A 12,720-nucleotide genomic window follows, 5' to 3' on the forward strand; every position below is an offset into this window, starting at 1 on the left:
AAGCTGGGGTGGGGTGGGGCGAGCGGCGCAGCTGCCAGCCAATGGGGAGAAAGAGACGAAGGGCGACGGGCTTTCCTACCTCGGAGAGCGTAACGGACGGCGGGAGGCGGGAGCTGCTATTGGCTGGCGGGCGCGTCACTCACTCGGAGCAGGGGCGATGGCGGCTTTGGAGAGGGTGAAGGTGCTGGTCTTGGGGGATTCAGGTGAGCGGGGGGGGGGGGAGGACAGGTGAGGTCCAGGCAGGCAGGCAGCCAGGAGAAGAGGGAAAGAAAAGCCGCAGAGCGGACTTCAGGCTGCGGGGGGGAGAGGAAGGGACTTGCCAGCACTCGGGGGGTATATAATAATAATAATGGTAATAGTAATAATTCATAATAATAATATAGATGTAACGGGTGTTACTATTAATAATAGTAATAATTCATAATACAGTGGCACCTCGGGTTCCATACGCTTCAGGTGACAGACTTCGCTAACCCACAAATAGTGCTTCGGGTTAAGAACTTTGCTTCAGGTTGAGAACAGAAATTGTGCTCCGGTGGTGCAGCGGCAGGAGGCCCCATTAGCTAAAGTGGTGCTTCAGGTTAAGAACAGTTTCAGGTTAAGAACAGACCTCCAGAACGAATTAAGTACATTACCAGAAGTACCACTGTATTTGCTGCTGCAATACATGGTGTTGTATTTTGGGAATTATTCAGTGCTTTTTTTCTGTGGGGACGCAGACCCCTAAAAGTTTTGTGCATGTAAGTTTGGCCCCATTGAGGGGCAGTATTTCAAAATGAGTAGGAAAAGGAGAGTACAGTGGTACCTCAGGTTAGATGCTTCAGGTTACAGACTCCGCTAACCCAGAAATAGTACCTCGGGTTAAGAACTTTGCTTCAGGATGAGAACAGAAATCGTGCAGCGGGAGGCCCCATTAGCTAAAGTGGTCTTCAGGTTAAGAACAGTTTCAGGTTAAGAACAGACCTCCAGAATGAATTAAGTTGTTAACCCAAGGTACCACTGTATATAATAATAATAGTAATAATTCATAATAATATAGATGTAATGGGTATTAGGGACGTGGGTGGCGCTGTGGGTTAAACCACAGAGCCTAGGGCTTGCCGATCAGAAGGTCGGCAGTTTGAATCCCTGCGACGGGGTGAGCTCCCATTGCTCGGTCCCTGCTCCTGCCAACCTAGCAGTTCGAAAGCACGTCAAGTGCAAGTAGATAAATAGGTACCGCTCCAGCGGGAAGGTAAACGGCGTTTCCATGCGCTGCTCTGGTTCACCAGAAGCGGCTTAGTCCTGCTGGCCACATGACCCGGAAGCTGTACGCCGGCTTCCTCAGCCAGTAAAGTGAGATGAGCGCCGCAACCCCAGAGTCGGCCACGACTGGACCTAATGATCAGGGATCCCTTTACCTTTTTAATGGGTGTTACATGGGTGTAGGGACGCGGGTGGCCCTGTGGTCTAAACCACTGAGCCTAGGGCTTTCTGATCGAAAGGTCAGCGGTTCAAATCCCCACAACAGGGTGAGCTCCCGTTGCTCTGTCCCAGCTCCTGCCAACCTAGTACAGTGGTACCTCAAGTTACAGACGCTTGAGGTTACAAACTCCGCTAACCCAGAAATAGCACCTCGGGTTAAGAACTTTGCTTCAGGATGAGAACAGAAATCGTGCTCTGGCGGCGCAGCAGCAGCAGGAGGCCCCATTAGCTAAAGTGGTGCTTCAGGTTAAGAATAGTTTCAGGTTAACAACAGACCTCCAGAACGAATTAAGTACTTAATCCAAGGTACCACTGTATTCAGGTAGATGATGTTCGCTAACACGATCCAAAAGGAAGGCTGGCATGCATTAAGAAGCGCAATACAGTGGTACCTCGGGTTACATATGCTTCAGGTTAAATATGCTTCAGGTTACAGGCTCCGCTAACCCAGAAATATTACCTCGGGTTAAGAACTTTGCTTCAGGATGAGAACAGAAATTGGGCTCCGGCAACGGGAGGCCCCATTAGCTACAGTGGTGCTTCAGGTTAAGAATAGTTTCAGGCTAAGAACGGATCTCTGGAACGAATGAAGTACTTAACCCGAGGTACCACTGTAATTTGAAAGCACGCAGTGCAAGTAGATTAATAACCAGACAGAGGGCCTTCTCGGTAGTGGCGCCCGCCCTGTGGAACACCCTCCCTTCAGATGTGAAGGAAATAAGCAGCTATCTTATCTTTAAAAGACATCTGAAGGCAGCCCTGTTTAGGGAAGTTTTTAATATTTAATGCTGTGTTGTTTTTAACACTCGATTGGGAGCCGCCCAAAGTGGCTGGGGAAACTCAGCCAAATGACCGGGGTATAAATAATAAGTTATTATTATTATTGGTACCACTCAGGTAGGAAGGTAAACGGCGTTTCTGTGCACTGCTCTGCTTCTCCAGAAGCGGCTTAGTCCTGCTGGCCACATGACCTGGGAAAACTGTCTGCAGACAAACGTCGGCTGCCCTCGGCCAGTAAAGCGAGACGAGCGCCACAATCTCAGAGTCATTCGCAACTGGACTTAACTCTCAGGGGTCCTTTACCTTTAATGGGTGTTAGGGAGAGGGGTAGTACCTCTGGTGGGGGACACATCACCCTCCTTTGGTCCTCACTAGAGATGGGAAGGCCTGGGAAAGAACCGGGGAAATGTGGAAATAAACCAGGTATTTTTCCAAAGACATTTTTTTTCCATTTGGAAAAAACCTGCCTTTCCCCCCAATTTTTCTGGTCCCCCCCCCCAAGGCCTTCCCATCTCTAGTCCTCACCCTGCAGGTAAAAGGTATGAAAGGTACAGGACGTCTGGAGACCCAGGGTTGGGGAAGGCTGCTCTAAGGGCTATCCTACTAGGAGTTTCAAAATCTGCTTGTTCCTCCATAATTTAAACTACACAGAAAATTTACAAGAAAGGCAGTGATGTTTCACTTGCTATGAAGGCTTAGTTTGCAGTTGCCTTTTTTTGCAGGTGTGGGGAAGTCATCTCTTGTTCACCTCTTATGTCACAATCAGATGTTGGGAAACCCGTCTTGGACAGTAGGCTGCTCCGTTGATGTCCGAGTAGGTGGAATTATAAATTTCTATTGTTTGGTGGTATTTCACTTCAAAGACGAGGGAAATTCTGAAGGCTTATTGACAAAGTAGAAACATATGATCAGGTTGCAAAGGGAATTGTAAGACAATAGGCTATTGCAGTAGGGAGCACGAAATCTTAGTTCTGAAGCAGGCAAACATTAGTAGGTTGATCTGTTTTCAATCCAGCCTCTGGTGTAGATAAAGTAATGCAGATTTGTAAATAAGCCCACAAAAGCTACGGGCGCACCATTTTTTTTCTAAACTGCTGAAAAGCTAGTAGACCATGGTTTTGTGTTGGCGACAGAGGAAAGGAAGTCTCCCCTAATCGCTGCCAGCTGCTAAGTTGACTGGTGGAGAAGGAATGGAAAGAGTTGTCTCTTCTTTGCCAGCCTGGTCACATGTTTGCAAGGAATTCCTGGTCACCTATGGATACCAGCCAGGCAATTTGTTAAACAGAAGGCTGAGGTAACATTACCCAGTTGAACTGGTGTGGCCTTGCAGCAGCTTTTGATACATCAAATCACCAAATTTTGGCAGACCGCATGCTTGCCCTTGCAGGAGATTGAACAGCCCTGAGCAGATCAACTTGCCTTTGACAGACTGCACTGGCTGTATTCATAGAAGTGGTTGGGGAATAGTTTGTTCTCCTCTGTGCTATTCCCTCCATGATGTGTTCCCTCACATATTTTGTCTAATACAGTGGTTCCCAATTAGCTAAATACTTTGGGTCCTGTGTTTTTTAACAGCCAAGCCATAGACCCCCTACTTTTGAAAAGTTTGAGATCTCTGTGGTAGTTTTGTTAGGAGAATGGTGCCATGGAGCCTCTCAGTGGGGGGTTACAAGGACCACCAATTGGGAACCACTGGACCATTAATGAAGACATCTGGATGACTAGGAACGGGACGAAATATACTGATAACTTGCAGCTTTTTCAACTGATCCTATAGTAGTTCCTCGCTTATGTCCTCTAGAAATGTTAGAAGAAGCAACCATGGGAGCAAGCACATGATCTATGGATCGAGTGCCTCCTTCCCCTCAAATGATTTTTTTTAAGGATTAGAAAAAGTCATGGGGGTGCCTATCAACAGCTATTTGGCAGGAAAATTAAATGGAATTTACATGTGAAGCGTCAGTTTGCATCTTGGTACCAAATGCTGGAGCCAAAAGAGAGGACAGCTGTCATCATCATGCCCCTGGTTCTTGAGCTTTTGGCAGCTAGCTGCTAGTGGAAGCTGAATGTCAGACCAGATGGATTTTGATCCAGCATGTCAGTTCTCATGCTCTTAAACCCCTCTCCAAAACCCACCCTTTTCATGAAGGCCTTTGGAGGAGCAGCAAAGTGCTATGCATGCTAATGGCCCTATATAAAGTAGTTGTTAGGATAATACGAAAACGAATCTTATATTTATTTTTATGGACAAAACCATTACAAAAGGCACAACAATAGATTGATGGTTTGTAACCAAACCATATGCCTTCAAGTAGAAATCTGTATTTCCTTGTTCTTCATACATGGCACTCTTGGTTTTTCATTTTCAGATTCATGACTACAAAGAAGGAACCCCAGAAGAGAAGACTTATTATATTGAATTATGGGATGTTGGTGGTTCAGTGGGCAGTGCCAGTAGCGTAAAAAGCACACGTGTTGTGTTCTACAACTCAGTTAACGGTAATGTATGCAGGTTTTAAGATCTGTTTCCTATTACTTTCATTCTATGAGAACACCTGTTACCTTGGTTCATGCAGAACCTATTCCAGAAGTACTGCAAGGGAGAGTTTCTGATATCACAGCAGGGTTCTTTACTTGGCTGAATTTAGATAAGAATTTTTTTTACTTTTGTAGATACCATATACATGTACATTCTGGCAAATCTGCTTAAAATTGCTTTCTGAAATCATTTTCTGGGTGTAAAGGTGTTCATGCTGCCTGTTTGTAACCTGGTAGACACAAGCTTGCAAACAGATTAAATTTGTGGCAACCCTCTGCCACAGTGCATACAACGCCACACATACTGAGAGACTGGGGATTAAAAGCACAAGGCCCTTTGGAGCTCTGATCCTTTTATAATTTGTGTTCATGGAGTTGTATGGTTGGAAAGAACCAAACGTGCAACACCAACTCTGAAGGAGAAGAACACTTATAAGGATATATTAAATAGTTAACATGTATTGTCTTTCCTGTTTAGGGACTAGAGTCCTCAACATGTGTAGCAATGTTCTATTGAAACTATCTGGCTGGGGATAGAAAGGGGTGCTATAAGATTTATCTCCATAAGTTGCAACATCTCTTAAATAAAATGACTTTCAAAATTCCTGCATTGATCAAAGGGAATTCTGAGAGGTAGTCCATAATGAATGATGTGAGGGAAGCATGTAACCCCAGTTTTCCTGTAGGAGAGGACTTGGAACAATAGAAAAGAGAATAATCAAGGGCAGTAAATTGGAGATTCCCTTTGATTTCAAAAGCAAATTGCATAGGGTGCTGTACAGGAAACAAAAAGACCCAAACTACCTTGGGTATGTGAAACTAGTTCTGCGGTTCTTTCAACCTTGCCTTGTGTTCTCACCCTGCAATGTCTTTCAACATAATTTAGACAGTGTTTGGAAGAAGTCATTGTATTTATGAATGGCCTTGTACTTATTTAGGCATAATTTTAGTACATGACTTAACCAACAAGAAGTCCTCCCAGAACCTGTATCGGTGGTCTTTGGAAGCTCTCAACAGAGATGTGGCTCCATCAGGAGTGCTGGTGACCAATGGGTGAGTGTGCAGAGGACCTGACAATCATGGCAGATGTGATGGAGGGATGAGATAAGTTGAGAGTGTCTCTCCCCTTTTCCAAAATGTGTGTTGAAGAGTATTTCCCAATACTCTTTTACCCTTTTACAAGTCCACCACATATGAACAAACGTTCTACATCTGCTGCTGTTTCCCTCCCAGTTAATGTTAGTGTATTTAATGACCAGTGGAAAATATCGTTTACTGACACACGCATCCTCTTTTTCTTGTGTAGGGACTATGACCGTGAGCAGTTTGCTGATAACCAGATTCCGCTGCTTGTCATAGGGACCAAGCTGGACCAGATCCCAGAAGTGAAACGCAGTGACGTCTTGACCAGAACTGCTTTCCTTGCTGAGGATTTCAGTGCAGAAGAAATTAATCTGGTTGGTATTTTGTACCTTATTTTTGTCAATTTGGATTAAGATTTTATATATATGTATATGAAAAAGGGCATTAATACTTTTTTCCCAAATCAGATTTATTGTGTTTATGCAATCTTCAAATCATTTACACAAACGTTACAGAGTTAACCAGAATAGTATGCGTTGCATACTTTAAATAATTCAGAGAATTTGCTATTGTTAAAGAATGATAATCAGTCTGCATCTCTGTCAGTTTTAATAGTGGCAGCCTAATTATTCACAGCATTGGTTGCAGCAGGAGGTGGAGGCCAGGAGAGAGGTTCCATTACAGCAACTACATTAGACTGTCAGAAAAACCTAGAGTAGATTTATCCTGTGGGGGAAACACTTTTAGCCTGTTACTGAAAACAAATTTCTGTTAGGCTGTACTCAGGCACAAATGAGGTGGAGTGCATCAAACATTAAAAACTTCCCCAAACAGGGTTGCCTTCAGATGTTTTCTAAAAGTCAGATAGTTGTTTGTTTCTTTGACATCTGCTGGGAGGGCGTTCCACAGGGTGGGCGCCACTACCCAGAAAGCCCTCGGCCTTGTTCCCTGTAACCTCACTTCTCGCAGTGAGGGAACCGCCAGAAGGCCCTCGGAGGTGGACCTCAGTGTCCGGGAAGAATGATGGGGGTGGAGACGCTCCTTCAGATATACTGGACCGAGGCCATTTAGGGCTTTAGAGGTCAGCACCAACACTTTGAATTGTGCTCGGAAACGTACTGGGAGCCAGTGTAGGTCTTCAAGACCGGTGTTATATGGTCTCAGCAGCCTCTCCCAGTCACCAGTCTAGCTGCCGCATTCTGGATTAATTGTAGTTTCCAGGTCACCTTCTAAGGTAGCCCCACATAGAGCACATTGAGTAATCCCAGCAGGAGATAAGTAGAGCATGCACCAGTGGCATGACAGTCTGCGGGCAGGTAGGGTCTCCGCCTGCGTTCCAGATGGAGCTGGTAGACAGCTGCCCTGGACACAGAATTGACTTGTGCCTCCATGGACAGCTGTGAGTCCAAATTGACTCCCAGGCTGCGCACCTGGTCCTTCAGGGGCACAGTTACCTCATTCAGGAGATAGATGCTCAAGGGCATGAACTTGTGGAGAAAAGATGTTACTTGATCTTTTAATTAATTTTGTGTGTAAGTGGCAAGACAGGCTTCATTTGGTCAGTGGAAAGTGAGCAGCATTCTTCAGGTGGTCAAGGACATTTCTGTTATATTCTCAGTGGCTAATAGAAATAATTGTTGGCTACCAAGCTTGGGCACGACTGGTTGATTCCTGTCTTTCTACGTGAAACTGATTGTCCACATAAAAAAATTCCCTTGTGTGAACTGACTCTAATACACAGCTATGGCTTCAGTTTGAGCCCTAGGGTTGGCGATATTTGGTTTTCAGCATCGTGATATATCACCAGCTAAACATCGTGATATACTGATATATCATGATGTCTGCAATAAGGATGGAGCTATGTAGAGGCACTGGCTGGCTTCACGGTTTTCCCCACGTTGTGATTTTTGCATAACACACACACACACACACACACTATATATATGTGTGTGTGTGTGTGTGTGTGTACAGCCAGGTCAAACATTTTGAAATCATGATCACAATATGGACTTCAAACCTGTTTTGGACAATATATCTCCCAGCCCTACTGAGCACAGGATTATGTCTTGCAGTCTGAACTCATGTGCTTGTTAAGGATTGTGGTTTCAATGACTCTCAAGAGAAAGTTACCTGTTGATGTTTTCAGGACTGCACCAACCCTCGCTACCTGGCTGCAGGCTCCTCCAACGCTGTGAAGCTTAGTAGATTCTTTGACAAGGTGAGTCTTTCAGTTAGGTACTGCATATCTATTGCTTTTTCATTTTTGCAGCATAGAAAGTGAGTAACCTGATGTGAATTGCATAGGTCACTGAATTTCCTTTGCAGCTGCTTGAACAGATTCCAGTAACTGAGCAGGCCAGGCTGAGACAACCTGGTGAAGACCTAAAAATTTGTGGTCAGGGAGAGCTGTATTCTGTGAGAGCAGTTCAGGCACACTGGACAGGTGATAAATAGGCAGATTAACAAGACTGGAGATGAAGAGTTCAGGTAGCGCCAGGAAATAATGCAGGATAAGAGAACAGCAGAGCAGGAACATACAGGAAGTACTTTTCATAATGCAGAAGAAGGCTACAGGCAAGAAGTCACCCATTTCTGATTCAGCCCATTTCTGGGTTTTAAATTAAGGCTCTGAGATTTTTCTGTCTGTCTGACTATGCAACAGCTGTATATAGAAGGCAATGAGGTGTCATTGAAATTCTACTCAGTATTGATCCAGAGCAGATTCCAATATATAGTTAGCAGAGTAAAAATTTACAACACATTGCAGGATTCCCAAAGAGGCATTTCATTCAGCTGAGCTTTACTGCTACTGAAGGCAAATGAGCATAATGGTCACAAATCCCGTACATTCAGGATTGGCATTGTTCATAAGAAATCCAGTTGCAGCAGACTTCACTTAAACTTACCGTATTTATGTATGCTACTACTGCGGCCCGTGTTTCATTAGCCCCAAAATGGAAAATGAGCAAGGTCCCAACCAAAGAAGAATGGCAACTTAAGCTGATGGAATATGTGCAGCTTGCAGACTTAACGTATAGAATAAGAGAACAAGAAGAACATACGTTTATAGAAGATCGGGAAATGTTTATTGAATATATGGGGGGAAATTGTGTACATGTGAAAACGCTGGCAGCATTAAGATAAATTCAACAGCGTAAATAAGTTGGATGGATGCAATAATGGAAGACTGAATGGTTTAGTTTTTGTAAAATATGGGATATGCAAAATGAACTATGGAAAGAGAAGAAGGGCAGTCATTGATATTTTAAGGATGTTAACATGAGTATTTTAAATTGTAAAACATAAAATTTCATAAAAGTTATATAAAAAAAGAACAGCGCCTCTCCCTTCAGGTTGGCTGGATGGCAGTGGTCTTGCCAGAGGAAGCAGGAGCCAGCAGATGGTGGAGGAAGTCCAACTCTCCATTCCCTCGCCAACACCCCACGGAAGCCAACTCTCCCCAACCACTGCAAGAATGCAGGAGTCCTTAGATTTGTTTCTCCTCTTGGCCCAAGCCTCTTGAGGCAGTGTGCTGGCTTACGCTGTTGAGGCTGCAAAGTTAATACAGATATCCTGACTTCAGCATCAAACCGGATTTTTCTCTACAGTTCTTCCCAGAATGCCCCAGAAAAAATCCAGGGCAATCTTTTGGAGGGAGAAAAATACCTTCTCATTGAGAAGTCCTTCTACTGCCTGTGTTTAAAAGTCTTTCTTTTTTTTAAGAAAAAAGTACCATGCTCTTTCAGCCTTTGCCATAGATTGTAACCAGCTTCAGCTGCAATGCTGTGTGAATTTAATTACTCTCAGCCAGGCTGGGCAATGGCACCATATGGAAACATCCTTATTTAAACCAATTGGGCTGCCACAAAATCTGTTGTATAAACCAATGCACAACACTCACTCTTCCCTTTTTATTTTTGTTTCAGGTCATAGAGAAGAGGTACTACTTACGAGATGGTAACCAGGTATGTGTGCTCCCTCCTTAACAGTTAAAATTTTGAAAGCTTTGGCAAAGGGGGGGAAATAGGAAGAGATGTCAAAAGGGCAAGCACTGATGTAATCCAAGTCATTGCAAAACTCACCAATGAGATAAATCCTCTGCTTTGCTTAATTTTTAATCTCCTCAGCAAAGAGCTAGGAAGGAAAGCAAGTAGGTATGTCTCAAAATGTACACAGAAGGTAATGTCTGGTAATGGTAGTTATGTCATCATAGAGTTGCAGTCAGAATTATTCAACCCCCATTGCAAATCAGGGTTATTATCAAAATTTACAGATTTTCAGCTGTTTGCATTGAACACATCAAACAAAAGCAATTGAAATACCTCAACACGATGGAGGCTTCAAGTGGTTCTGAAATTGCAAAAGGCAGTATTTTTTTGTTTCTAAAAATTCCCGGGCAATGCCAGGTACTTCTGCCAATATTGTATATCCAGAGATTTTCAGCCATTTTGAGTCCACAGCTCCCTTGACCAACTACATTCTTTCTGCGGCACCCCTTATGTCACCCCTTGCCTGCAGCACCAGCAACCCCTCACCCCTTTTTGAACACCCTCCTTTATGAAGTGTTCCCTCAACCTCCTCTCCTCTCCCCTCTACTTGGGAGTCCTCCGGGCAGCCGCTGCTACTGCCTCATGCCTCTGGGTTGCCCTCCCCCCCCCCGCCCCAAGAGAGGAGCCTCCCAGAGGCACCATTTGCCTGCAGAGCTGGAAGCCAGAGTTGCTGCAACAAACAGCCTTGCAAGTCCATGGGGGGCAGAGATGCAAGAAGGGATCAGAAGAGGGACAGGGGCCATTGTTGCCTGCGGCACCCCTGACCATCATTCACGGCACACTGGTTGAAAAGGACTGGTAAAAACCAATTCTAATGTAAGGTTTTTTGTCTAACAGATTCCTAGCTTCCCAGAGAGGAAAAGATTTGGAGGCGGCTTTGTAAAGAATCTTCACTACGACTGACCACCACTTGCCAACTAGAGACTATGGAAAAAGAACCATAACGCTTTTACTGCAACATTCCTGTTACCACAACAGATACTTTTGCTAACAAAATCAAGTTTTGGAGCACATAAATCGCCAAGACTGCTCCACTTCAAGTGCTTCTGAACATATGCAGAAGGATCTCTTTCCAGACCTCTGGAAAGAATCCGAGATCTTTTGGACAGAGTGCAATGATTTCACTGGATAGGCAACAGCATCATGGAATATGCTGCCCCATAAAATGGGGTTATATCTATCCAAGTGCTACCCAGAGTAGGCCCACTGAAGTCAATGAACAAGTTAAGTTTATTTATTTCCAAGGGGTCTCCTCTGAGCATGACTTGGTTGAATGCAAACCCATGTTTTTTCTGTGTTCTGAAAGTTTTATGAACCTGTGCTTCCACCCCTAGCAGAATGGTTGCGCTGAGGTGGATTTGGAAAAATAATTTAAGAATCAAAGGCTTATAAGCAATGAAAACATCAGCATTCCAGCTTACTGAACAATACTCTTGCTGATGCTATGGCGTTGATTTCATCCTGTTGCTAAGGGACCCCCTACCCAAAATATCTATGAGCTGTAACGAGTTGTGTAAAAAATAAGCGAGGGAAACGGGAAGAGATTTGGAAAGCCGACATTGAAAATAAATGATGTTGCTAAGCACAATAATAAAAAATTAAAAACCTGGTGGATATTTAATTGAGTTTTTGCATTTAAGCAAAGAACACTAGATACTCATATGCACAGGACTCGAATACTTAGAGCATATGTCTGGGAAGGTTGAGAAATAGGTCTGAATGCCCTATTAAATCCAGTCACTGTCCATCAGAAACTCTTTTCAGCCATGACATGCTTTGTGTATCTTTTGCACTGGCAAGTATCCTTGGGTAAACACTCCTCCCCCTGGGACTTGCATGCAGCAAAACTGGGTAGAATTTAACCCATGCTCAGCATGCGCTCACAGGGAGCAGAGGTGAAAGAACCCCTTTTGCAAGGAACTGCTTTTTCTAAATAATAATTTTCCCTTTTCCTGTGGGAGGCACAATTTCTTTGTTGTGTAGTGATGTAGGTGGAAAAACCCGGGGTCAGCAAAGCACGCAGACCCCATTTTTTCCTGCAGCACTGCACCATGGAGAAGTCCCTATCAGAGCCCATGTCTACATAAAGCAGGTTTCTCCCTCCACGCAGCAAGACTTCTTCATCATACAGGGATGCAGGGAAAAAGTCTATTTGTTTTTGCAGCACACACCTTCCAAGAAACAGGCATGCAGTGAAGGATAGCAAACCTGTTCCCCCCGCCCCCCTCCTGCTGCTTCCTTTGGCTTTGTGCATCTGTTCACAAGAGGGAATGGGCAAGTTCGATCAAACTGAGCAGGATTTAACCCATCATCTGCTAAGTGGGGGGTTAAATCCTGCTGCTTTGGCTGCAGGCACCTGAGACAGTGCAGATATGAGCCCTGATCCATCAGCTGACATAAAAAGTTTGAATAAAATGGCATTGCAAGCACAGGTTCCCTACGTCTGCATTTTGTGCCACACTTATCCCACACTTCCAAGCATGTGCTAACTATGGAATTAGAATGAGCATAGTTTCCCAGTACATTTCTGAGCACAATTCAAAGTGTTGGTACTGACCTTTAAAGCCCTAAACGGCCTTGGTCCAGTAGACCTGAAGGAGCATCTCCACCTCCATCGTTCTGCCCAGACACTGAGGTCCAGCTCCGAGGGCCTTCTGGTGGTTCCCTCACTGTGAGAAGTGAGGTTACAGGGAACCAGGCAGAGGGCCTTTTCAGTGGTGGCACCCATCCTGTGGAATGCCTTCCCATCAGATGTCAAGGAAACAAACTATTTCTGGGTTAGTGGAGTCTGTAACCTGAAGCATCT

General features: G+C 44.5%; 1 protein-coding gene across 1 annotated transcript; it reads left to right on the forward strand.

Moving 5' to 3' along the window:
- The first annotated feature begins 69 nt into the window (after nucleotides 1-69).
- RABL3 (RAB, member of RAS oncogene family like 3) lies at nucleotides 70-11,523 on the forward strand. The gene is made up of 8 exons (XM_080987252.1): nucleotides 70-203; nucleotides 2,967-3,058; nucleotides 4,614-4,743; nucleotides 5,721-5,835; nucleotides 6,089-6,239; nucleotides 8,012-8,083; nucleotides 9,792-9,830; nucleotides 10,752-11,523. Exons 1-8 carry the CDS (start codon nucleotides 158-160, stop codon nucleotides 10,815-10,817), a joined length of 711 nt encoding a protein of 236 aa, XP_080843378.1. The 5' UTR covers nucleotides 70-157; the 3' UTR covers nucleotides 10,818-11,523.
- The last annotated feature ends 1,197 nt before the right edge of the window (nucleotides 11,524-12,720 follow it).

The sequence above is a fragment of the Podarcis pityusensis genome (assembly GCF_964106645.2).
Source record: "Podarcis pityusensis genome assembly, chromosome: 17".
Lineage (NCBI taxonomy): Eukaryota > Metazoa > Chordata > Lepidosauria > Squamata > Lacertidae > Podarcis > Podarcis pityusensis.